This window comes from Sander lucioperca, chromosome 19 (genome assembly GCF_008315115.2).
Source record: "Sander lucioperca isolate FBNREF2018 chromosome 19, SLUC_FBN_1.2, whole genome shotgun sequence".
Classification (NCBI taxonomy): Eukaryota; Metazoa; Chordata; class Actinopteri; order Perciformes; family Percidae; genus Sander; species Sander lucioperca.
The window spans coordinates 8,831,436-8,858,090 of record NC_050191.1 but is presented as its reverse complement, the minus strand read 5'-3'; the positions used below and the strand labels follow the sequence as shown (position 1 = coordinate 8,858,090).

General features: G+C 40.6%; 1 protein-coding gene across 1 annotated transcript in view; it reads right to left on the bottom strand.

Annotated features, from left to right (window-relative positions):
- LOC116066331 (nesprin-2) overlaps positions 1-26,655 on the bottom strand; it is a 93,445-nt gene that overhangs the window by 57,795 nt on the left and 8,995 nt on the right. Inside the window, exons 15-47 of the mRNA XM_035995706.1 lie at positions 26,455-26,623; positions 26,164-26,260; positions 25,819-26,024; positions 25,528-25,680; positions 25,134-25,271; positions 24,906-25,007; positions 24,430-24,597; positions 22,495-22,653; positions 21,625-22,404; positions 20,964-21,098; positions 20,474-20,629; positions 20,196-20,350; positions 18,892-19,198; positions 17,935-18,050; positions 16,054-16,204; positions 15,045-15,961; positions 14,502-14,660; positions 14,241-14,391; positions 13,796-13,954; positions 13,214-13,381; positions 12,980-13,081; positions 12,650-12,853; positions 12,183-12,388; positions 11,043-11,150; positions 8,647-8,944; positions 8,035-8,213; positions 6,866-7,181; positions 5,860-6,024; positions 5,348-5,677; positions 5,097-5,233; positions 4,577-4,706; positions 3,011-3,181; positions 1,152-2,912 (exon numbers count right to left, since the gene is read on the bottom strand). Of these exons, the coding sequence (XP_035851599.1) occupies positions 1,152-2,912; positions 3,011-3,181; positions 4,577-4,706; positions 5,097-5,233; positions 5,348-5,677; positions 5,860-6,024; positions 6,866-7,181; positions 8,035-8,213; positions 8,647-8,944; positions 11,043-11,150; positions 12,183-12,388; positions 12,650-12,853; positions 12,980-13,081; positions 13,214-13,381; positions 13,796-13,954; positions 14,241-14,391; positions 14,502-14,660; positions 15,045-15,961; positions 16,054-16,204; positions 17,935-18,050; positions 18,892-19,198; positions 20,196-20,350; positions 20,474-20,629; positions 20,964-21,098; positions 21,625-22,404; positions 22,495-22,653; positions 24,430-24,597; positions 24,906-25,007; positions 25,134-25,271; positions 25,528-25,680; positions 25,819-26,024; positions 26,164-26,260; positions 26,455-26,623 (8,653 nt within the window). The remainder of the gene's footprint in view (positions 1-1,151; positions 2,913-3,010; positions 3,182-4,576; positions 4,707-5,096; positions 5,234-5,347; positions 5,678-5,859; positions 6,025-6,865; positions 7,182-8,034; positions 8,214-8,646; positions 8,945-11,042; positions 11,151-12,182; positions 12,389-12,649; positions 12,854-12,979; positions 13,082-13,213; positions 13,382-13,795; positions 13,955-14,240; positions 14,392-14,501; positions 14,661-15,044; positions 15,962-16,053; positions 16,205-17,934; positions 18,051-18,891; positions 19,199-20,195; positions 20,351-20,473; positions 20,630-20,963; positions 21,099-21,624; positions 22,405-22,494; positions 22,654-24,429; positions 24,598-24,905; positions 25,008-25,133; positions 25,272-25,527; positions 25,681-25,818; positions 26,025-26,163; positions 26,261-26,454; positions 26,624-26,655) is intronic.

Sequence of the window (26,655 nt, the reverse complement as noted above, 5' to 3'; positions counted from 1 at the left end):
GGATGCTTTCTATATTTTCCATGTTTTCTTTTTGGTAGATTTTCTTTGTTACGACTAAGGGTCTAATGTTGGAGTGTTTGCACTGTTAAAAATGCAATTTTGTGTTTTGTTGCATACTGTATTGCATCATTTTGTTTTGTGCCGTTAATAATTAATTCTGTGCAATAAACAAGGCAATATGCAACATGGATTCCATCCATCTGTCATGAGAAAAATGTTTCTTTCCACTGAATGAATAATGTTCCTCAAAAAGATGAAACCCAAAACTGTATGAATGGACTTTGGCAAAAGTTCAACATTGAAATGCCAAATGGTGGGAGGAATAAATATACAAAAAGCAACTAAGTTTAGGATAATTTAGGATAAAATAACACTTGCAAAATGTCAGGAAAACCAACATATCACTGAACACACCCTCTGATTGAAGGTAAGATAAGGAATGAAGAATGGTTTGTAAATGTCACAGAAGACCCTGTTTGATAAGTGCAATTTAGGAAAGAAAGGACTGTGGATTTAGCCGGGGCATCTTGCCCTTCTGCCAGCATAGGTGACAAACCTTTGTCTACTGTTCAAATTCATTCAAAAAGTTCAATAACCTTTGTTGCTCCGATCATCAATGATATAGATTTTGGAAATGATCATGTTATATATCAGGATCTTTAATAGGGCATCCTGGTGGCTTAAAGGTGTACTGGCCACTGACCATAAAATCGCAATGTCGCATGTTTGAGTCCAGCTGCGACATTTGTTGCATGTCCTCCCTGTCTCTCTCTGTCTCTGCCTTCTCATTTCCTGTTAGCTCTCCACTGTGTACTACTAATGCTGGAGGCTAAAATGGCACCCAAACATTTAAAGATCAAGTTAATTCTAGGTACATTTGAGGGGTCACAATTATTTACAGGGTGCATTTTCACATTTTCACATTTTCCTTCTTCCTATAGGAAGAAGCGAGAAAGAAAATTACTTTTTGGTGCAACTGTTCACTAGTGGCAGACATAGGCAACAGGTGAGGAAGGGCAGGTAGACATTGCTTTGTTTTGAGGGGTCATAATCCAAAATGGTTTGGGACAAAAGACTAATTCTGAGAAGAAAAAGAAGTATAACTCAGAGAAGATAAGTAGAAAATCCATTATTTTTAATATGACATCTACCTGTCTCTGTGTCACCTCTGCGTCCTCCAGCGATGCAGGTACTTTCCATTTACTTTCTTCAAATAGCAGCGTAGCTTTGTTTCGTCTTTCTGGCACTTTTAAAAGTTTGGACTTGGGGCGTTCAGGGTCACTTGCTTCTTCTGTTGTGTCTCCCTCTGCCATCTTCAACTGCCCTGAACCTGTGCTCTGTGCAGTGTCAGCAACAGTCAGCTGTTTAGCAGGTATTTGTGTTTCAGTTAAGGCATCTCTCTCCACAGTGCACAAGACTGAGCTCACTGTTTGCTCTTTAGCGTGACAGAAATCCGTCGTCTCCTCTTGTTTGACGTACAGAAATGTTGTTCCTGCTGCGCCGGGGAGCTGACATTCAGCAACAGTGCCACATGATTCGGAGGAATTCAACAGCTCATTGTGCATTAATTCATGGCGTTCTGACTTTTCTTTGCATGATAATTTGGCACTCGTAGACTCAACCTCCTCCAATTCTGTACTAACTAACGCCAAGGGGTGTTCTGGCAGTGAGTCCACCACTTGAGAATCGTTTAAGACACAGCTCTTTAAATAATGGATTTTCAAGTCTGTCTCATCTGATTCAGGACTCGATAATGTTGTAAAGAGTTCACATTTCTTCTCAGCAATAGCTGAAGCTTCTGTGAGCTGTGAATCACAAAGCTCTGCCCTCTGTGAACATCTGAGTACATCTGGACTTCGGGCGCCAACACTGTCCTGTGTCTGGAACTCAGGTAGCTCCAGGTCCAACACTATTGTAAACACTTTATCTGGGCTCGTACTGATATCCTCACGGTATTTCTCGGTTTCTCGAGCATCAGTAACTGCCTTACATGTCTTTGATTGTGCTGCTGGATGAAGGCTTTTCACGTCTGTTTTGTCTGATTCTGGACTGATTAAGAGTCCAGATTTCTTCTCAGGAAATCCTTTACTTGAAACGTCTCTAACCTTTGCATCACAAAGCTCTGCTCCCTGAGAACGCCTGAGTGCATCGGCAGCAACATTTTTATTTTTCTGCATGACCTGTGGCTCCATGTCCAACATTATTGAAAACACTTTCTTTGGGGTTGCACTGAGGTCATCACAGTGTTTCTCTTGTTCCAGAGAATCGCTAACTGCCTTAAATGTCTCTGATTTTGCTGCTAGATGTTCAGACACATTTTCAGGGGTAGAAAGAGGGACGGTGTCAGGCTTTGTTGCTGGGGATCCAACCAGGGGTGTGAAATTGTCTGTCCTTATAGCGGATAATTCTGAGTCCTGGGTTGAGGTAATGTCTTCCTGCAATGGTTCAGTGTTGTCTTGACGATCTATTAAACTCTTGTTATGAGTGATTAAAGTGTTATTTCCAGAAACTATCTTGTGCCCACTGCTTAAAGGATTGCTATCAGTGTTCAATGTGCCAGTATCATCTTTTGGCACATAGTAAGTCTTGGAGTTCATTTTTGGTGGAGTTGATGTTAACTGTTGTGATTTGAAAACATCTGTAATTTCTGCACATGAGAATTGATTCTGGACCTCTTCTTTGGCTGTTTCCAAAGTACCTTTGGTTTTAATTGTGTTGTCGTTCTGATCACTTTCAGAGTTTTCCTCGCTGTTTATTGCAGACGGAGAAGCAGGAGGAAACATGGCCGCAGTTCCATCAGGTGAAGCTAAACAAGGTGCGTCACTTTCACTTCTAAAAGTTTCTTCAACAACTCTGCCTGACAAATATTTGTCCAACTCCACTTTAGAATGAACTTCACTCATCTGTGAAACCTGTTAAATTGAACACAAATATTTACCACAAAATCCTTGCATGTTTATCATTATAGTTACGTTGGATGGGACAATTCTGTGACCGAGGAGAAACTCACCAGGCATTTAGATAAGTTTTCGAGTGCAGGTGTACTTTCACTGAGAGCATCTGAAGCACTTTTCTCCAGTTTCTTTGTCACTTTTGCTCCCAGGCAGTTTAGAAGAAAATCTCGTTCTGTGAGCACTTCACGAAGACTTTGTTGAAGCCACAAACCCTCATCCAGAGCTGTCTATGAGAGCACAGACAGATATATAAAGTTAGAAAAGACTTTAATATAAGTAAAATATATATTTTAGAATTGAACTATTCAAGGTAATTGCAATGTATCCATTGAGAAAAACACAATCTTATGGCAATCCATCCAAAAGCTGTTGAGACATTTCTCTCCAAACCACAAAAGTCAACCTCATGGTGGCGCTAGAGTAAAAGTCAAGGCATCACCAAAGTCATGAGGATTCATCCTCTGGGCACCATGAATGTCTGTACAAAATGTTCCGACAATCAAGCCAATAGTTGTTGAGATATTTCCTTCAAGAATGAACCCAGAATCATATATAATTGATAAAATGGTTACATATACAAGTTGAACATTTACATAAGTTTGCATTTTACCGTTAATAAATGGTTGCAATATTATTTAATAGACATTGGTATAAAAGAGTGGCAAAATCAAATAGCAAAGTTGGAGTAAAGCTTTTGGCAGCAGCAGCAGCTGGTAAAGCTGATGGAAAATGAGTCACAACATGTTCATGATCGTTAGTAATGCCAAAGAGCAAACCTTTGACAAAAGTTGCCACATCCTCCCTGTGAGGACTGTCTATTATGTTAACCATGTACCAGACAGAAGAGAAGGTATTCCTCTTGTAGTTTAATTTAAGAGTAGAGGATGGACCCGTGGCATTTTAAGAGCAGCTCTACATAAGATGTTAAAGTCCTGCGGGGTAAAATAAATCATAGGTTTTTGTCGTAAGCCAGATACAGCAAAAGGTAATAGTCTTGGTATTAACACAAAGTGCAGGCGGAGATGGGATAGGATGGCTATAGAATATGAGTATACTGATGTGGTTCATAGGGTGGATAAGGAATAAAGGATAAGGATACATACATTTTTCTTATTGACAAAAAAATCCCCATGAAAAGACCAAATAGCCCTCAACAAATGTACTATTTACTTTAATCTTTTTAAAAATTGAAACTATATACTTGACCCTTTTTCTTTTTCTTTTTCTTTTTTTATTTACAGATTTGCATCGTCTGTAGGAATCAATGGGCTTGGGGCTGAGAGTCTGAAAGTATTAAGAGACGAACAAGCCCATTGTTGGGTTTGAACTTTGCATGGCCTTTTCTTACAATAAAAGTAAAGAATAAGTCAGCCTTATCCTTCAGATTGAGCTTAATATATGGGATCACATTTTTGATGACATTAACTTCTTTGTTTCAATTTGTCTTTTAAATTATGCAAGTGAAAATACATCTAATATCAGATTTATATATATATAAAAAGGAAAGAAATACGTTTTTTAAGCTTGTTATATAAATGTGAAATAATTGTTAACATTCTGGGTCTTAATAAACAGTTTAATAGACTAATTGACAAATGTGTGGACACATTGGTGTGTTTCACCTGGCTGGGGGATGTTGGTTCAGCTTGTACTGTTTGGCTCCAATTCTGCAGCTGGTTGATGACCTGTCTCACCCTGTTGGCAGTGTTTTCGGCAAACTCCTGCTTCCTTTGTAGAAAAGTGGTCATGAGGCTACAGTGAGAACACAAGAGAGAGTGAGAGAGAGAGAACAAGCAATGAGTTCGGGAGAACGGAATGAGTTAAAAAACATAGTTTTCTCTCCCTTTGAATAATTACACTATATACTGTATATATATATATGTATATGTATGTATATATATATACAATTACTTTTCTATCAACCTCTCAATAATCCCATCATAGGCCCAAGAGGAAGAAGAGGCCCTCTTCCTGATTTGTGGAATAAAACAATTACATTTTGAGCTGGATGTATGTCCATATAATGTACCTCCATTCAAGGTAATCTTACAATAAAAATAAAAAGTCACCAGAAAACTCTAAAATTCTATGTAATGAAATCAGATTATTTCCTGATATAAAGTAAATAATGAGGTAAAGTACCTGTCGAGGTCTTTAGCAACTGCATCAACACTTAAAGTGACATCTGCAGGAAGCATTTCTTGTGCGATGCTCGAATCTCCAGTCCTCCGCAGGTCGTAAACTCTTGCAGCCAACTCTGTCAGCCTGGTATCACAATCCTGAGAGAGAGAGCAGATGTTTCTTTGATGCTTCTATGCTTCCATATTCCCCGTTACCTTGTTATACGCTTATTTGGGGATATAGCAACATTTTATAGGATGTTTTAGCGATACCTGTATTGTATGCCACTGCTGTTTGAGCTGGCTGATATCAGGCAACACTTCACGGATCCCACACAGATTTTCCGCCAGGTCTTTCAGAGCTGTTTGTACACTGGTGACCACTTCCTTCACTCGTTGAACTCTCTGGTTGCTGTTTTCTGTGAGCAGTGCCAGTTGTTCTCTGATGCTACTGTCTAGTGCCCTCTTCTGGTTTTGGAGGTTGCTGACTTGCTGGGAGAGGCTGGCCTGGGCCTCAGCTGTGGAACTGGCTTTGATGGAGTCCTGGAGCGTTACAATTTGTAAAAGGTCTTTTTCTATGTCGGTTACTTCTTGTAGCAAAGCCTGAGAAGTGGAGAGAGCGACAGATAAACAGAAATACAATATGGGTGGCTTAATGTTGGGACATTCTTCATCCCCCTTCATAAAATAAATGGCATGAATTTAATGCAGAAGGAATGTGAAAATGAAAAATGTGACAGAGCTTGTTTATGATTCATCAGGTCAGTTTACTTAATGCACCTCACCTTCAGAGCTGGTACATCAGTGACCAGTCCAGCTGAGCTTTCTGTCTGGGTTTGACAGGCTGACATTCTTTCCTGCAGGGATGTCAATTTATACCGGCAGTCCTGCAGTGACTGGCCAAAATGTTCCTCAATACACAGACCTTCATCGAGGCGGGAACACACACCCTATGGACATTTCAGGCACACCAAGCAACAGTCAGATGGCTTATTTATCATCTTATTTATTTATTACTTTGATTATACTAAACCGGTGGTTCCTACATCCCATCAGATGAGCCCAAGTATCCATTCATCAGCCCAACCTGTCATGTCCTGAATGTGTTCATTTCAATTGAATTTAAAGTGGATGTTAACATTAGGCTACATAAAGTGAATATTGTTTGAATATTTTTTTGTTACAACTGAATTGTTAATGTTTAGGTTAGTTTACGTCAAGTTCCCATTCATACCTATTTTAATACATTTCAACTTACTTTTACCTAATTAATTAAAATTTGTATCCATTACTTTAACTTGTTGTTTACTTTTGGCTAATTCTTTCAGTTAAAATACCTTTATCTAATCAATGTAACTACATTAACATTAACATTACTTTTAGGTAATTATTTGACCCGTTTATCCATTTATTTTAGCTAACTATGTCAACTAACTAGTAACTAGTTTTCATGCGAGCAACACATTGGTGTTACAGCTGTCTCAGATTAGTGGGAGGCGCGTGCTGTGCAGTAAGCCTATTAGCAGTTGGTGGCTGGTTACTGTGCCAATACATTTACTAAAGATCAGCATCACACCAATTTGTACTCACATTTGTATGTTTATTTTCCTCTGGTGGATACATTTTTTTTAATCAAATCATAATTTATATTTTGTCTAATTAGTTTATCTACTCTACAATCTTGCCATGTACTTCCTGGCCACTGCAGTAGAGCCTCTTGGGGTACAAGTACCCCTGGTTGGGCATCACTGTACTAAAACATGATTATCACTTGAATATGATAAGTTTTACCTTCAGCTCATCCATCAGTGATGACCAGCAGGTCTCCAGCTCAGCCGGGGAGGGATCTTTCCAGATGGCGTCGCAGGTTCGTGCACCCGGCTCCCTCTTCTGTTCAGCCAGGCTGGTAAGAGTTACTTGCAGGGATTCAGCCTCATCCTGCAGTTGACGGGCTAGAAGGAAGATTTGCCTGCGCTCAGAGGAGCCGGGCCAGGGGAATAAAGTGGGGAGCTGAGCAGTTCTGTGCTGCAGCTCCTCCACTCTGCGGCAGGCCTGCTGTCTTCGGGCCAAGTAGGAGGAGGTGAGGTCTGGATCAGTTTGTAGAACACTGAAGCACCAAGAGAAACAAAAAGAGTATAACAGGCCAATCAGAATGCATCCAACACCTTACCATGGCAGTTGAGAAGAGGAGTATTTTGTTTGTAAAGGGGGTGCTTTTAACTAAAAAAAATGGTTTATAGATAAGGAGTAAATTACAACAGTGGTAGAGAAGCAAGTTAAAGGTTCTGATAGGTGGTATGATGCAGCTCTTAGTGATAAGGAGCAGATCCAGGGGTTGACCAAGCAGGTAGCGGATGGCATTAAGAGTACAGAGACGTCTGGCCTTCCAGACAAACTGTGTTGCCCCTGACAGTGTGTATGATGTGCCTTTTTCAAAGTTTGAGAAGCTATTAAAAAGTGGATTTTTGGAGCTCCCTATAACCATTTTAACAGAGTTTACATGTACAAAAGCAAGGCTGGAGATGATGTAAGAGTCTAGGAGATAGAAGTACTGAGTACAGAGGCAGGGGGGAAGTGGAACCCAAGCCAGGCAGTTTTACAGACTCTGGCAGCACTCAGACATAGGGATTTTGTAAAACAGGCAGAGCATGGGAGTGGGGGAGTGGGGGGTTTGGACTAAGCCTTCCACAGCCTACTGTACATGGAACAAAGCATCAGCAGTTGGCAGGAGGAAACTGGTAGTAGAAGAATTACAAAGATAAGAGGCTGCTAAATGTGCAAGATAAGTCTCTCAGGCAAAGCAAGACCAGTGGATGAGTTGGGAACGCGTAGAAAAGAAAAAACTTGGGAAGTGTGGTGCATGGATGCATAATGTGCTTCCATTTCCTTAAAATCTTATTAAATGGATAGCTGAGGACTCAAAAAAGGTGGTCTCAAATGTTTTATCTGGCTCCACTCACCTGTGATAAGCCTGAACTGACTGGAGAAGGTCCCTCCACTGCTCCTGTGTTTTCTGAATGCTTTCCTGAATGTCCTGTTTCAGGTCATCTCCATCACACAGTCTGTGGCTCAGACAATTTCCAGTAACTCTGAGCTCTTCAAGGCGAGCCTCCCCCTCTGCCGTCAGACTTACCACAGCCTGAAATACATATATATATATATTTTTTTACAATTAGTTACAGTGCAATCACACCGATCTGTCACTGCAGGGACTGAAGAGCGTGTTTCTGATTGTCTTTTATATCTGTGCATTCAAATCCGCCATTCCAAAAGGTTTTCAACAACAACAAATGGACACTCCTCATTGAAGAACAAGTTGAAACAAATGTAGATGGAAAGAAACACGAGATCTGTGTGGCCACACCCTTGTATGACATTACATACCACTGTAACAACTGCCTTTTAAAATTACATATGTACAAAGTAAAAAACACTTGTTATTTAAAATACTCCTACATTTATTTATAATTGTAGAATGACCAAATAGGTACTTGGCTAATGTGATTGAGACTAAAGAAGTTAAGATATGCAGAGAAATTGAGCAGCTCAGTCAGTGGTTAATGTTTTCTTACACGAGGACTGTGAAGTCTCTGCTCTATGGGACTTTGGATACCGAGGTTTTCAGCAAGTGGAGAGTCAACAGCTCGTCTCAGATCTCCAACCCAGGATTGAGTGGACTTTAAAAGAGTCTGAAACACCTCGACGTCCATGCTCAGAGAGCTCTGCTTCTCCGTGGAGCCACGCAGTACGTTGGTTTGAAAGTTGTGGTATCGTTCCAGCAGTTTTCTGCTCTCCTCCACCACAGCAGACTGCTGAAGTGTGCTGCTTTGTAAGGATGACACAAGCTGATTGAGGGCCTCCGTCCTCACCCTGCAGGTGAAAAACATGGGCAGTGTTGATGCTCAGTTATTCACACTTTCAAATTAAAGTTAGTGAGGGGACTAAAACTGAGCTTTGTTTTTTCCAGGGCCAGAATATCAAGGATGTACTAGCATGTTAAATAAGTATAAGTGCTAAACCAAAATCAGTGTACTGTCAAATAACATCTGGATCCGAGAATATCATGAAATATGTTTCTTTGGCATGGCTTTTGATATGTCTTCATCTTTGCACTATATGTGTAATTGTTGTTTCTTTTTTTCTTCTTTTTGAGCAGAGCTGCTCGGGAGCACAAAATGAATATCAGTGTAAAGTGACAATAAAGTTGTACCGTAAAGAGGGAAAAGCCTGTCACAACCTGCAGCTTCTTCAGGGTGTACAAGAAGAAAACTAAATAATAAATTTCACCTACACCTAATCAATAATTTTGTAATGAAACCATGTGTTAAGGATGAGAGATTATCTGTCATGTCTTGTCCCTGTGTCAAGTTTTTGTTTTTAGTTTGTTTCATGTTTCTGTTTAGTTTTCCATTTCCTGTTTTATTTTGAAACCTACCGTCTCGTCTCATTTCAGGTCCATTGTCTTCCTGGTCTTTGTTCTCCTTCCTGCCTGTGTGATTACCTGTCCCCGCCCCTATGTGTTGCACCTGTGTCCCATTGTCTCCCCTGTCTTGTGTATTTAAGTTCAGTCTTTCCTTTACTCCTGCGAGATGGTCTGTTTTCCTAGTGTGCAGCCTTCGAGCATTTCTTTCCCTGTTTTCCTGAGTTCCTGTTTCCCTTGGATTTTTGACCATTGCCTGTTTTTTGGATTGCCCTAAGCCTGTCGTTTCTTGGACACTGTTGCCTGAAAGTTTTATTAGCGTGCTAATAAAGCCATTGAACTTTACTCACCTGAGTCGTGCATTTGTGGGTCCATTTTTTGGTGTGCGTGATGGTCTCTGTATCAGTCAACATGGAGTACACACTTATACAGTAACTGTACTGCTATGTGTGTGATGTGACCCTGCACCTTATTAAAAGCTTTAACTAGCAGTGATCTCCAGACCTTATCTCTCCAAACAGTGTGTTTAATCTAGGTTACATAATTTTATTGAATTTATTATTTGAATATTTAACAGCTTATAAAATTGCTGGCTCCTGCACCATTAATGGAAATAACAAGTGGGATAAATAATAGGTTGTCTCATTAATTATATTAGGGATTGACCGATACTGTTTTTTCCAAGGCCGATACCGATTATTAGTAGTTACTGAACAGATATTTGCAACCGATATGCACATACAGTGAAAATGGAAATCTTTAAGTCAAAATTAAGATTTTGGAATGTTACAAAATCCAACAGAAAACTTTGTTTAAATGTTTTAAGCAATTATTTAATACATTAGAAACTTTCAAAATAATACCCAGTAAAAAATAGTCAGATAGTGTTGTGGGCGGGACATTAAGTCAGACTCAGTGGTGAGTGAAACCGAAGCAGAGGGACAGACACAGAGCTGTAGCCGAGCCAAAGTAGTGCACTTTTTAGTTAATTAACGTTATCAGTTATCAGGCAAATAAAACGCCGATACAAGTAATCTGCATCCTGCCAAAAAACGGGCCGATAATTGGTCTATCCCTAAATTACATACCTCGATCTACAATTTTCCAGCCTTTTGTGTGACAACAAACAGTCATATAGTTAAGGATGAGTCAGTTTTAGAAAATAACAGGCTGTACAACCTCCATCATACCTGACTAATCCTAATCACAACAACTCCTGCAGGCTGTTTGAGCGTGCTTGGTTAAACTCTCTTCCTACTGTAGATCTTTTTTTACTTTAATTCTACAGATTTTAGTTGTTACTTACTACTGCCTTCTGGGTCTAACTGAACACATTTGCATGTACATTATAATTAAATTTTTCCATCTTTTGAAATATGTTACTATCAGTTAGTGAAAATATCAACAGTAGGCACTACAAACTAAATATGCAAATATAAGGGTGCACACTGCCTTACAACATAAATAAACATAAATTCTCGACATCCAGACCACAAGATTTGCTTATTTCCACACAGGGCATACATCTGAAATCAGAAAACAGTTTACCTTTGTTGAAGTGCTTCCTCTTGCAGGAGACTAAGATCCTCCTCCTTTGCTGCTTTTTCCTCAACACCTTGCAACCATTGTTCCAAATGCTCACCTTCCCTTTGCAGCCTACAACACACATACAGTATTAATGCAGGCGTGCACATTACACAGACACATATGTACAGTATGCACAATACACTGTAGAAGTGACACAGTGAGAAAATACTTCTGCTGCAGAATAAAAAACAGACAAAACAAGTTGAACTTGTCCCTCTGTCTTATTTTATCTCTAGAGTTTGAACTGTATGAATCCCTAAGACTTTTTGTACTCAAAACGAAGTTTCAAGGATAAATCTGGTGATATTCTGTATTTTTCTCGACATAATCCATAAAAAAAGACCAAAACCAACAATGAAATGATCTTACTAACTAAGTTTTTCCTGTATAAATGAGCCACATTGTTGCACTGAGTGACATGTTCCTTAATTAAAAAGAACATGGGCATCTTCCTGCTGCTTTAAATATTCAGTAACCCACCAAATCTGCAGCTGAAATAAAGCTCAACAAATGTACCATTTACTCCTGCTTGAGTAACGTTTGCTAAAAACTACAGTGCCAAGCTGTTATCCTTTAAATCAATTTGAGGTATACACAGTATATACAGTACCAAATTCTAAAGACCCAGCACACTCAATGTAGATTTCTTTCTGTGTAGACTTTCAGTATGTTTAAAATGTGAAAATGCAAAACAGAAGTGGAACAGAGGACTTACAAATTAATTTGGATTTGTGGTCAGACCCTGTGGTCTGCTTTCACCTATTAGTACTGTCCAACGTTTTGTTGTCTTGATTTCCTGAAATCTCTCTTGAAAATAATTTAGAATCAAGCTGAAAGAACAGAGTAAAGAACACAGGTCCCTTACTGACAACCTTTGAAACACAGTTGTGATCAAGCAGCTATTTGACAAAGACACATAAAGCATCTGAACCAGGTCCAGAAATACCTGTCCAGCAGCTCTCTCATGCCCTTATTGTAGTGTGTAAATGTTGCATGTTGTGTTGACTGATGTGTGCTGTGTGCATGGTTGTGAAAAGACGTGAATCAACATTTCTGTACACGTTACATGACAGTTGAATTGAAACATGAACTTGAACTTACCTGTCCAGAGTCTGTATATTCCTCCCAGTCTGTTCTTGCACCTCAGAGAATAGCTGGTGGGTGTTTCTGACTTTATCCTGCAGCAGAACCCCGTCCACAGACAGATTCTGTAGGCTGGCTGGACTCGCTATTGAGGCCATAACATGCAGATCCTCCAGCAGACTCTCTGCCTGCTCATCCTGCGTCTGGAGCTCAAAAAGTAGATCCTGTAGAGGAAAACAAGTTACTGTTAGTGATTATCATTTTAAAGCATCAGTTATCACCGTCTACTAAAACCAGAGCTTTGCTGTCAAACTTTAAATCCACTATGTGTAGAATATTTACATGATTATAGCTTCTCTCAAATTATTTTGATATTAGTGTTAAGTATGTTTATTTTAAGTGTAAAATCACAAGTTTCTCAGTACACTGTACAAGTGCGTAGTACACTTTGTAACACGCAAAAACTAAATACAAATTTTATTTACCTTGAGTTTTGCAAGGACAGTTGCAACATCTGAACCACTGAGAGTGAGGAGGGAGTCCTGAATCTTCCGGAGGGAGTTCAAGCATTCAGCCATCCTGGCAGTAATTTGTCCCTTAGCAGCCACCATCTGCCTGTTAACGTCCTCAGCTTCAGAAACAAGCTCCTTCAGCTGCTCTATCTTCTTCCTCATCTGGGTCTCCACAACCTAGAAAACAATAAGTCAATAATGAGATCTGTTGTAACACCATCTGATCAACTGTATCTGTCAGCATCATTTCAGCCTGACACAGCCACACCCTAAACACACTAAAACAAAAGCTACATGTTGTACCTGCAGCTCCAGAGGGGGCTCTGTGCTTTGAAGATGCGCCTGAATCTCAGTGACCCTTCGGTGGAAACGCTCCATATTCTCCTCTTGGTTCGCAATCTCATTCTGGACACAGTTAGAGGGAGACGATCATTGTTTAACGCAACTGTAGAAATCTAGAGAACACTTAACCTCCCATTTTAGCCCAGACAGGTCCAAACCTGTGTATTACAGAATTAAACAGGGAGACAGATTTACCTCCAAGGCCCTGATATTGTCCTCTGTCTGAAAGGATGGAGACTGAGCAAATACTGCGAGTTTATTGGCCGCCCAGCTCTCCACCTCTGCTCCCAGCTGGAGGACCCCATCCCACAAAGTCAGGCCAATGCGTAGGTTTTCAAGGTGGGAATCTGTTCTTTCTGATATCTGCAAGAATTTGAGGAGAGGTACTTTTTATGTAGCAAATCCTGCTTGAATAACAGTAGGTAATGCTGACGAAATACACTCTTAATACAATAATCCGCAAGACAACCTGAAAAATATTAGCTATAACATATTTTGTACATGACTTTGTACATGTACATACCATTTTCAAAAATACTTGCAAACATAATGAAAAAAAGATTAACATTAAAAAGGCGAAATGATTATTCAAAAACTAAAATATTCTGTGACAGAAAAAGACACTTGTTGTAGTGGCAAATTGTGAAAACAAACACAACCAGATCTTTTGATAAATTGAAATATAAAATACCACAGTCATGGAAACAATAAAAGCTTTGTAAGTTTTGTAAAAAAATGGCAAGTTGAAACTGAAAGTGTGAAAGTGACTGAACTCACATCCAGCCAGCGGTCCATAATAGCATCCGCTTCGTCCTCAAAGGGAATGATGGTGCATTCTGGGATCTGACGTAGATGAGTGTGAAGCTGCCTGCAGACAATACGGACCTCCTCTATGCCGTCTCCAAGACCAGTCAGCTCTGCTTTTATTTCTTCAACCTAAGAAACCACACACATGCACGCGCACAAACACACACACACACACACACACACGCACACGCACACGCACATGCACACGCACACGCACACGCACACGCACACGCACACACACACACACACACACACACACACACACAGTACATATGAAACACACTCAACCAAACTGTAACTATCATTATGAATGATGTACCAGGGACACACAAATGATTTGGTTGACCAACAACTCAAACTTACAAAACAGAAGTCTTCCTTAGTGAACCTGAATGAAATGAAAAGTGTGGTATACCTTAGTGTGCAGTTTCTGCAGGTTGTCTTTCCCCATGTACGAGGCTTGTTCACTGATGGTGCTTTCTGCCCTCTGCAGTGTCCCACTCAGCTCCCCACGGATGCTCTGAAACCTCTTCAGCAGCTCTGTTAGGGCGTAGCACCGCTCCAGCCTGTAATGTATGTGATCCATAACACAACACTCACATTCACCAAACTCAGCAAAGCACTGTATAATTTGGCGTAGCAGTACATCACAAATGACTGAAACTGCTCCCTTTACCGTTCAGTTACAGCTTTTGTGGCCTCCTCCCAGACACCCTCCACCTCTCTGGTTTGACTCACATCGGGTATTCCTGACTGTGAAGATGCAGCTTGTATGTGCTGCAGCTCAGCGAGGCGGCCAGCAAGGCGACTTTCCAGCTCTGTCAATGCACGTGTCCTGCAGGAGATGAAACAGGAGATGACATACACCATTTGTTATAAGTTATTATTGTTTTATCATACCACTCAGGCAATTCTTGCACAATAAAATAATGTATAATACAATTGGAGTATTTCGATTTTGATGTTGTGGTGCAGCTATAAAAAAACATGGCATTTTTAAGCATCAAATAGCTCCAAGGGACTGTTGCAATAAGCAGATACAGAAATGTATTTGTTGTATGTATGAAATGTAATGAATAGAAAATGTAAATTTTTTACTTTAAAGCTATGTAGGGGAGAAATTTAAGAGAGAACTCATGATTCATATTGTTAATATGATGGACTGAACTCTAACAAACACTAATAAATATTTGTTAATGGCCCTAGATCAGTGTTGTACCTGTGTTGCAGAGCAGGCAGGCTGGGCTCCTGTAACCTCAGCTGCTCAGCTGCTTCCCTTATCTCCTTCAGAGAGCATAACAAGACAACCCTCCTCTGGACCAAACTCTCCTTCTCTTCTCCCTCTTTCTTAATCTGGCTGCTTCTTCCTCTTCTCTGGTCCCTGGCTTTTACGACATCCCCTTCAGACTTCCATGTTTGAGCCTTTTGCTCCTCCTCCCTTTGTGTCTTTGTATCATTATCTCCTTCCAGCCTACTCCTTTTGGCCTTCAACCCTGCCTCCTCCTCCGTCCTACTTGGAGTGGGATGCTCCTGCTCCTGTGCTCCCCTCTCCTGTGTTGAATCATCCCCAGTATTTGTCTGACGTATCTCCATAGGATTCAACTCCTGGATCGGCTCCCTTCCCACTGGAAATAAGTCATGTTTTCTGCCCTTCTTCCTGGCTTTCGTCAGCTCTTTCTCGACATCCACAGCTTGCTGGGACAATGATGTCACCACATCCTGGCATGTCACTGTTGCACCATCCATGGTCAGAGTCATCCCCGCTGCCTTTAAAGTGCTGTCAACACTATCTGATTGCTCTGCAGCAGTCTGCAACCTCTGTTGCATTGCTGCCTGCCAAGACTGTCTCTCCTGCTCCCAGTCGGCCTCATTTTGCTGTCTGCTGGGGTCCTGGTTGGCCAGCAGGGTTGTGATCTCGGCCTTGACTTCCCTCACTGTGGCCAGGAAGTGATGCAGAGCATGGGCAGCTGGCTGAACCTTCTCCAGTCGCTGTCTGAGCTGCTCAAGATGATGGACACTGTTGTGGAGAGCCTGGCAGAGGGATGAAGGGGATGTGGCATGGGGCCCTTGTCTTTCCTCTTCAGCTCCTCTTTCTGATAGCTTTCTCATTTCAGACCGCAGTCTATCATCCACCTCCTGCGTAACACAAGAGGGATGAATAATAATGTTTGCATATTTTACTCTCTAAATTGAAGTGTTAGTTGTTTGAAAAAATAGATGTACAGTACCTTTAAATCAGATACCAGGCTAGGATCAGCCAAGGTAAAGGAGGAGATGTCCACAGACTCTCTGATGATCCGCTCCAGTTTTTCTGTGATCAGTGCCATCTGATCATCTGCAGACTCCATTAGGACAGCAGCTTTCTCTAGAGATGTCATCCTGACAAAAAAAATAAGTAAATAATACGTTTTTATTATGTATAGTACTAAAAATATGGTTACTGGTTACTCCATCTGCTGATAAAGATCATATAATATAATTGAAAGCTCCAGAACAACTACTATATGTACCTTGAAGTGAGATACTGTTCTTGTTTCCAAGGTCAAGAATATATGTTAAAACTAAACCTGAGTCAACATGGACGAGAAGTGCTTAAAGTGCGCAAACAAAATGGAAATTTGAACAGCTATGTTTCCATGAAAACTGGACGAAAAGATGATGTGATATGATCAAAAGCCCTGGAACGGCTACTAAATGGACCTTAAGATGATATGTTTTAAGGTCAAGAATGAAGTTTGAAACTAATTTAATTTTATAGCACATTTACAGTCCTTGTGAAATTGAATTCTGCAGTGATGTTTTTCCAAAATAAACCTCAATACACTCGATACAATTATACAATATATCTGTTGGGTTTAATGAATAAAACCAATAAACCCATTGTTATGGGTCTATCAAAAATGTGTGGTTTCTACTGGTAAATTAACTTTTTTTGAAAAATCACGTTCACAAATGTGCTTATGTCTTCAGAGATTAGTCAATAGTTTGAATTGATCTAAAAGGTGCACTGTGTGTGCACGGTGTTTTATTATCACTTATTCTTTAAATATAGATTCATTCAGAGTTGTGTGATGTCTGTTTTTCTTTGTTTTTTGTTTAATTGCGTCAGCTGTACAAACTGTACCTGCTCTTTAGGCACATTTGCTGTCCTCTCCACTCCTGAGTCAGCTGCTCCCAGTCTCTTTCCGCTTCGCCCTTATCTTCCCTGGTGATCAGATGGGAGAACTGGGATAGCTGGGCATACTGGAGCTCAAACTCAAACCATAGTGCCTCTGTCTCCTGTTTTAAAGTCTGTTGAGGAGCGAAATGTTCACAAAGCAATCACAGCGGTAATTTGATATTGTGAAGTGTGACCTTGTGAGCAAATGACTGCTTAACTACGGTTTGGTTTTAGGTTGTAGAAATGCACCGAGATGCAGAGAAGCACAAGTGATGCACAACGTTAAGAGAATGATTTGAAAAGGTGACATTCTAATGGTTTCGAACAATTGCTAAATGAGCTGTTAAGTGGTGAAGTGATGCTTCAACTTGCCTGTAGTTGCTTCTTTTGGTTCTGCAGGGTGGAGATGGTGACAGGGTCTGGGAGAAACTCCTCTGAATGTTGCTCGTTCTTCTTGAGTTGCGACTGAAACACCAAGCAGGACTTCCTGTACCTACAGGGAAAGATTTACACATTGTTTCAATATCACATTCTCTGACACTGAAAGGCTACAAGGGAACAGAGCCTGCTGCAACATCTGTGGCATCAAGATCACCTCACTAGTGTCTACTATTTCACTACTACTATTTTACCATACTAAAAACAAGGTACACAGCAGACTGTTATGTGGTTAGGGTATTTCTGAGGTTTAAATGAGATAAAATCAGTGAGACAGGCAATAACATGCAGTACATTAACAACTATATAGTAAATATCTGTTAAAAATATATCTAAAACTGTCACTGTCAAATGAGACTACTGATCCAAATGACTTCCTTAAGGCCAAAGAAATAATACGTTTCAATTTTGGATATGTTCTTCTGCACTAATCTGTCAGTGCTAACTTTAGCTCACATGCTGACAGTTCTTCAATCAACAGAATAATAAGTACTGAGATAATAACCCATACCTTTCCAGTACTTCCTGTTCAGGGGAGTGCTCTTCCTGTGGTGGGGCGGCTGTCTCTGGAATGACGGTCCACTCTGCCTCCTGCTTGGTCTCCACAGTGTTGCCCCTGACAACCGCCTGGGAGATGAGAGAGCAGCATAGTAACAGTCCAGTGAAGAAAAGAGGAAAATAAGAGAGCAGCAAGCCTATCCAATTACTGAGGATTAGTGCAGCTGGTGCTGTGTCTTATACAGGTCAGCCACACCCAATGACACTGCTGAGTTTTTTTTGGACCAGGAAGACTTAAGGAAAAGCCACTTTAAATGCAATGTGTAAAGTAAATCAGATTAATTTAGGGTACTTAACATATGCAACATACACAGTCTAATATAATTAGCTTTATACTCCAAGCCACATCATGGCATTTTACATTGTGTCACCATTTCGCTGGAGTGGTTGCAGCAAAAACCTGTCTTATATTAACTTATTAACTGATCTGCACAGGAAAAATGTTGAGATAAAGAAAATACACACTTATTCTAGGTTTCTAAGGTTCTGGTTCGCAGGCAGGAATCAAACAGAAAATCACAACTTCCTGATTAGCTTAAACTATGATGTACTGTTGAGTCCAGACACTGGTAGACAATCCTATTCACATAGGAAACCACAAACTACAAAATACAATACAAAACTTTAATGCAATGTTTACATGAAGGAAGTGGCAATTAAAACTGAAATCTACATCTAACATCTAAAGAAAAGTGGACTGAAACCCCCTCGATCCTGACCACACAACTATAAACTATTTGGGTTCATTTTACTTCACATTGCATGATGTGTGGGTTAAAAAAAAAGTTCTTCAAATGCAAATAGATGTTTCTAGGAGCTCACAAAGTAATAACATACCTAGTGGAGCTGAGAAAATCAAGAAAATCAATAAGGGAATCTATATAAAAGCACCTATGGGCTCTCTTCCTACCTGTATATGAGTTTGAGTTTGCTGGTTGCTCTCTGTGATGTGCAGCATGTGAGCTTTCTGCGGCTGCTCTTTGACTCGAAGTGAGGGCTTTAGTTTCCCACCCGGCCCACAGCCTCTACGTTGTGTGGGGTCACTCTGTGTTGGGACTCGCACTTGGAGGATATCGCCACAAGGCTGCACTGACACAGCACCACACACAGGCGAGAGGTCTTGTTGTGGGCTATCCACGCTTTGTTTCTGTGGGAGATTGTCGGCTGACGCACCAGTCGCTCTCAGCGGGGTGGTTCCCCAGAGCTGCTGTCCCCTGCTGAGTTAAAAAAAGGTTCATCAGGGGGAGGTCGGGGCCAGTCAGTTAGAAGAACCACTCAGTCCTACAGGAATCTCTTTAAGATTAGCAGACTTGAAGAATTACAGAGTGACAACTGTTAATAAATAAACTATCTGCTTCAAATAAAAGATGCAGTTAAACTTAAATTCAATTCACAGTTTATAGACACTGTAAACTGAATGGTAATTTAAGGGAAAAACTTTTAATGCCAAATTAATTCTGTTCAACGTTAGCCAATTAAAATGAAATTTTCTGTAACTAAAATCTGACGTTCTTCCTAATTAGGAAGAACGTCAGATTTTAGTTACCTACCAATAAGTAGCTTTAGCATAGCCAAAACACAATTTCAATTTGAAGCTTCCTTTCTGAAAAATTATTTTTCAACTTGAATTGGGATTACATTTGAAATGAGCTGAAATTGATGTACCAAATACTGTCCTTCCAGCATTAAGAATGGACTTTATGAGAGCTTATTCGAGGCCCTGTTTGGTGAAAATCAAGCACTTAAACTTAACTTGAGGTACCACTTGACACATGTCCAAATATGACAGAGGTGACTTTACCCATGATCTTCTCGAGTGAAGAAAGGCTTGTAAAATGATTTTAAAACCATTGCATCATCAACCCAAATATCCGTCATGTCGGTTTTTTTTTTAGGGTGTGTAAAGTTAATCTTTTGACTTGCTGGAGTTGCGGTACATTGACAAATTTGGGTGCTTTTCATGGTATTTTTCTCAAAGCCACAGACTTTCAATACATTTCCTTGCTTATCAGAGCCCTGGATACACTTGAGAGTCGGTCATCATAACACAAAAACCAAATGAGACCATACCAGACTGAAGGAATGAGATGCATAACCCTTGCTTCAGAGTAGAGCATATGCATGTCGAAATACATGTAAGAGACGCAGATCTTATAAATGCGGTCATGTCTAATATGTTACACCTCATGATGTAACTACTTAGCATTATCTTACAAGTCAGATGGGAGCACTGTGTCACTGGATTCCTGTTCTTCATCTGACTCCCTCAGTTGGTCTGTTGCTTGGCAGGAGGATTTCCCTGGTGTGAGTGTTTCACACAGTTCTTGGAGTGATTCGACATCAACAGATGCAGTTCCGTCCATGACAACCTGGGAGTAATGTGAACGTAACTCAAGTATCTTTTTGATCTTTTGCCCAAATCCCACAGTTTGCCAAACAGCACAGTCAGATGTTAATGCCATGTTACAGAGTTATGGAGTTATGACGAATACCTGTTGCTGCAGCAAAGAGTCATGGTCATTCTGGTCAGTGGCTTTGTGCAGAGCGTTAGTTTGCGTTTCACATTGCACAACATAAAATGACTGCTTTCCCTCTCTGATCATAGACCACAAGATAGGAACAAAGGCCGCCATTTCACTGCGTACATCCTGAGTGTGACACAAACAAAATGTAAGTGGTGCCAGGTTAATCATGGTGTATCATAGCTGTTATGGGAACTAGTAAATTACTGAACCAATTGGGCTCTTCAGTTATGAATATGTGCTAGAGTGTTAGAGGTGGGATAACCCAAAAAATATGATATTGTAAAACAGTTAAATGAAACCTAACTGGAATGGATATTATTTATTATTTCATTATTTTACAGAAATAGTTTGACATTTTGCGACGTTATGCTTATTCCCTGAGAATTAGATGAGAGGATTAATACCACTCTCCTTTCTAGTGGGTGTAACAGTCTTCTGTGTACAGTCCCTGTCATACCTCCCACTGCTTTCTGACTGAGTCAGAGAGGAGCATCAAGTCCTGGAGTTGGGGCCCAGTGCAAAAGGTCCCCAAACACTCCACAGCACCTAGGAACTCATCGAGGATGGCAGGCTGCAGAATCTTTAAAGCCCTCTGCACAGAAAGACATAAAGCTGGACAAACATGCGCAAACAAAACTGGCAGCTGTGCAAAGCAGAACACCACAGACCTTTAAAGATTGTGTCCTAATTCTGAGATTTCATTTTGAGCTTCCAAAGGCCTGGATGTTGTAGCAGGAAACGTATTTGCTCTGGTTTAAGCATTCGATAAGCATCACGTGGGTAGAAATGTGGTTTTACAGTCACGTTCAAATGTCTTTCACTAGCGGGCGCAAAAGTGGATTTTTGGCAAATGATGAATAAAATCTGAGTTAAGTAAAAGTTAAAACTCTATCTAGAATCCATTCTTACTTCAAACTCTTTCCTTTCAGATGTTTGATTAAAGTTCAATTTTTATTTTTTATTTTAAAGTAAATCACTGTGGATCACTATTCATACATTTACTTTTGTTGATATTTTTGTTGAAATACTTTTAACAAGATGGATAAAGAATAAATGAATTCAGAGATAATAAAAAAGGGTTAGTGATGTCCTTCATCATGTAACGTTTAAAACTGTACCTGTTTCCTCTTGGCTTGTGACTCTGAAATCGCTTTGCCACCAAATAACTTGATGGCCTGCTGGATGCGTCCTTGCAGATGAAACCGGGCCTTCTCCAGTCTGCTCCTCGCCATTGAATGGGCTTTTGAATGAACTTCACTGCGGACCATAACCGGTGGCTGTGGAGATGTTTTAACACTCTGTACAGTGTTTGGTTGCCCTTTTATTCTGGATTTCGATGTTTGAGGTTGTGAGGGGGGTGAGCTTTCCTTTTCCTCTGGGACTGGACTTGTTACATGTTTAGACAGAACTGGACTTTTTGGACACTTTGGTCCAACAGGAGTTTGGGTCAAAGCAGGTAGAAGTTGGTCATTTTGACTCAGACTTAAAGCTTGAGCGTGGGATATGGAAAATGACTGAGGCTGGATCATGGGCTCAGATTCAGCTTCTTTTACAGTTTGAGCAAGAGGAGAGTAAATATAAGGTACCGGTCGCCTCAACGGCTGAGGCAGCATTTGGATTTTAACATGTGGTATAACAGTGGTTGGTTCATCCTGTGTGTTCGCGTGCTGGGTTTTAGGCCAACCCTGGAGATCTCTTGTCCTTCGTTGAGGCACCTGAGATGGAATCTGAGGTGATGCCTGGTTCGGGTCCTGGCTTTGCAGCATAACATTCCCAATCGGGTCTACATGTTTGGTTCTGGCCACAACAAATAAGCCTGCCTCTGACTGTCTCTGTGTCTGATGGGCTGTTTCAACATGTCGCAGAAACCCAAGTGAACTAAACATTCCAAGAATCTCCTAAAAAAGAATGAAACAAATACAAATTGCATAGTTTTATAAGAACTGTTGAAGAACTGAAAAAAGTTACCATACACTGATTTTACTCACTTGGCAGTGGGAGACTGCGTCTGAGGTCCTGTCCTGCATAGCAGAGGTACTGAGGTTCTGCAGAGGAGAGGTTTTCTGTACTCGTGTCACAAGGTCTGGCAGATCCTGTCCCTCAGTTACAACCTGATTCTCCAGCTGCAACCCTCGAGTGATCAGCACCTAGAGAGGATTATATAGTCTACATTGTGTTATCAGTACTGTATTGTTTAATTCTAAGGACCTAAATCTAAGTTTACGGAGACAGTGATGCTTTATATTTGCCCTAAAGTCACACCAAAGGCACACTTCAGTGGAATTGGGGATGCCCCCTTTTTATTATTTCCCCTGGCCCATAAAAAAAATAAGTTTATGTGCATATCTGGCAACATAGTCAGGGCTCTCAAGTGTCACACATTGAGCGTGACAGTCACTCATTTCGGTCTTTTGTCACGCACTCCCGCCACATATTGTATTTCTCACGCGGAAAAACTATTTATAATATATTTAATATGCCGCAGTGCCCAAAATTTCTCTGGCGCGCCGCTCTCACTATGGAACCGGCAGGAATCAAGCGCGTCTCCCCTGGAGTTCTTTGTTGAGCCTGCCACTTATCAGCCAATCAAAAAAGAGAAAGCGCCTACACAATAGCCAATCAGAAAATAGCACTATTGTATCTGGGTAAGATTTAACGCAACAATCAATGAAAAAAAAGCATAGAGCAACGTACAGACACTTCCCTAAACGTTGTCTCATTCAGAGACCAGAGACCCAAACGGGGCTCTGAGTCTGTCAGACGGTCTGAGATCTACTGTATCAGCAGAGCAATCACGTAATGCACAGCAGGCTATGGTGCAGGTAGATTATTTTCTGAAATATACTGACTATTATAACTTTATTTTTCTCAAAATATCACGACTCCTCCAAATCTCAGAGAACACAGATATATTTTGAATGTGCACAAAGTTTTGAACATGAGCAGAAATCTTGCTCAAACTTAACAATATTACAGTCCAGGGGTTTATTAATAAATTAAAATTAATTAATGTATCATTGAGGTGAATAATTGTCACCTTTTAAGGAGGTTACTTCCTCAACCAAAAATGCAAAAGAGGAGGGAGGAGTAAATGATGCCTAGGCTACACATGTGGATATAATCAGATATAATTAGAAATGTCGATCTACAGGAGAATAAATAGTTGAAAGCAATACAGAATGCCTGAGAGCCTTATTGCAATATATTCCATTATGTTTTTATATTTGGATTATAATCTGTTTCCCTTTACATAAAGATATTTCCAGCATAAATTGATTCAGAAAAAGGTAGAAATAGGTGCATACAAATTCACCAGAATGCAGTAAATGAACTGTTTAATGCTCAAAATTTTATGGGGGAGGACCCCCAGACCCCCCGCATCATTAGTCACCATGTGGAAATGGAATAAATACTTTGTATTTGGTTGAATTGTCAGTGACATGTGTCAAATCTTTTCTTCTGCAAGTCTGAGCAATTATTAATAACAAAAAGAAACACTAACAATAATAAACATCCCCATTCCTGCGATCTGGGGAGGGGGGGGGGGGGTAGACTGCCACTCTTGCCTGTCTTCAAAACTTGAGAGCCCTGCATAGTCAACTGAAAATTCATGGAAGAAAGGTGACGCACTACCACACAATTTACAAATAATCACTGGGAAACAGTGTAAAAACACAATAAAAATAAAACGAGGACAAAAGAGAGTGAAAAAACATGAGAATCATAATTATTATTATTACAAATCTGGGGACTGTTTCACCAAATTTGCAACACCATTGACACCATTTGCTCAAGCTAATTTTGTTTCACTAATCAAAACAAACACTATACCTAGATCAATATAATATCAATCAATAGCCATGCAAGAGACCTATAGGACTCTGAAATGTATCTGCAATTGTACAAAGTTTTGGTTTGCTGACTTTGGCTGTAGGCTCCAATGCAGAGCGCCCTCTGTGCTTTTTCTCCTTCAGGTGCTGGTAACAGTCCAGAGCCTCTGTGCTCCAGTGGTCCAGCTCAGCCAGACGGCCCTCCAGCCTGGACACAGCCCGCTGCAGCTCTCCACAGCTCCGCTCTGCTTCAGCAAGCCTCTGTCACACAGATACAAACAGTTAGCACTGAACCCTATCCTTAGCTTGTCATGCTACAACACAGGAGAGCAGCTCTATGTACACAGGATAACATGTCAATAACAAATCTTCTCAAACATCAACATCTCAAATGTTGTAATTGTAACAATCCCTACAACCGCAGTGTTTCCTCTTTCTAGTCTTATAAAAAAAATGGATGTGTGTTCACTGAAGCTTTAATGAAGGGATGGGTTGTCAAAAACTAGAAGAAGGAATGAGGCCTGTTGAAATGCATCACAGTAAGTCAGAGAGCTTTTGCAGCAGAGTACCTGTGGGAGAGTTTGCTGCAGGTTCTCTGTGTGACTTGTTTGAAAGTCCGGCGATGGACCGAGAGAGGAAAGGTCCACCTCGGCCATCTTTTTACTCAGTAGCTGATAAAAAGTACAAGAAGTAAAAGAGAGACTACGTTAGGCATGTAAACATTTTAAAAACAGTGCCTATATTTTGCAGCTGATTATTATCTGCTCATCCATTTATTAATTTGTAACTTAGCCAACCTGTAGTTTCTGCCTGTAAGCCTTCAGTGGGACTGAGGCCACCTCCAGTGGCTGCTTTAGTAGCCAGCTGGCCTCCTGGGTCACCGAATGCAGCATTTGAAGACACAGAGGACCAACACTAGGCTCTGATGACACTTCCTAAGAAAGACATGCTTCGTGATTAGCAACCTTTGATTTCTTATTTATCGATGTCTGTATGTCCTGTTATCCCTATGTCTAAAGTTACCTTTTATGTCACATTCAAAATAAAATAATAGGGCTTGATCTTAACAGTTAGAGATTAATTTAGTAAATTAAGAACATGTGAAATCTTTTGTATTCATGCAATCTTATCTATACAGTCATGTTAAGTTTGTGCAGCTGTGGAAACAACAGTGAGAACTTGCATACTTACAAACATTGTCCTCTTCATGCATTCGGCCCACTGCATGTTGACCTTGCTGAGTTCCTCGGCCAGAGCGAGGCTGGTTGAAGATTCTGTCACTTCAATGAGCAAGTTCCCCGCCTCGTTTAACTTAGCCTGACATGACGTCCATTCACTCATGTCCTGCCGTAACCAAACCAAAAGACAAAAAAAAATTAGACAATGCAGCTTTCAAACACTGGACTTCATACTGTAGTGAGAGTCATAAAGGACTCTAGAGTAATAAGTAATTCATTGACAGAATTCCAGATAAGAGGTTACCTCAGTCTCCACAGTAAGAGACAGGGCGTGCAAATGTATCTTCTGTGCCAGCCATGTCTGTAGAGAAGTTAGGCACTGGTTGTAAGTCTCCCACGCAGAAAACACTCTCTCCATCGTCCCTCTCACAGCCGCCACAGCCTGTGTGAGCAATTCAGCTTCACTTTCTGCTTCCTTCACCTGACGTGTAACAAGATGGGAATCTTCACCTGGGGAGAGAAGAGTGTTTGGAGGTCAAGTCTTGCCTCTTAAAAATAAGAATCTATTATCTACATAGTTCACGACAATGATTAAGCTTGGATTTTATGCTTACGGGCCTCTTATAACAGACATGCATTTAGCTCATACCTAGCGCTGCCTTGCTGGTGTAAGCATTTGCTTTCCCCTTCAGGGTTTGAAGAGCATCCATCAGAATTAAAAGCAGGCCTTGGCGCTCCACTGTTTCCTAGACAACAATCCAACAGAAGTGATTATGTTTGCTGTTTATTTTTTTTATTTTTTTGAAATCACAAGTTGTCCGTTGACTCACTAGATTTAAAAACAAATGCTGGCTTTTTTTTAACTAGATGCCGAGAACATAATTTTTTTTTTTTTCCTGAATTCTTTCCAAGTTCATTTTTTGCTCTTTCAGATACGTACATGCCAGTCCTGCAGAAGCAGAAGCACTGCCTCTTGGGAACTGTAGGGAGCTTTCCAGGTCTGAACCTTAGCATTGATGCGGCCGAGGAGATCCAGCACAGTGTGACGGGATTCCTGGTGTTCCAACTTGATCCCTTGATATTTGGCTGTGACTCGGATATTGGTTAAGCTGTTTTCAAAATAAAGAAGGTGTTAATGCAT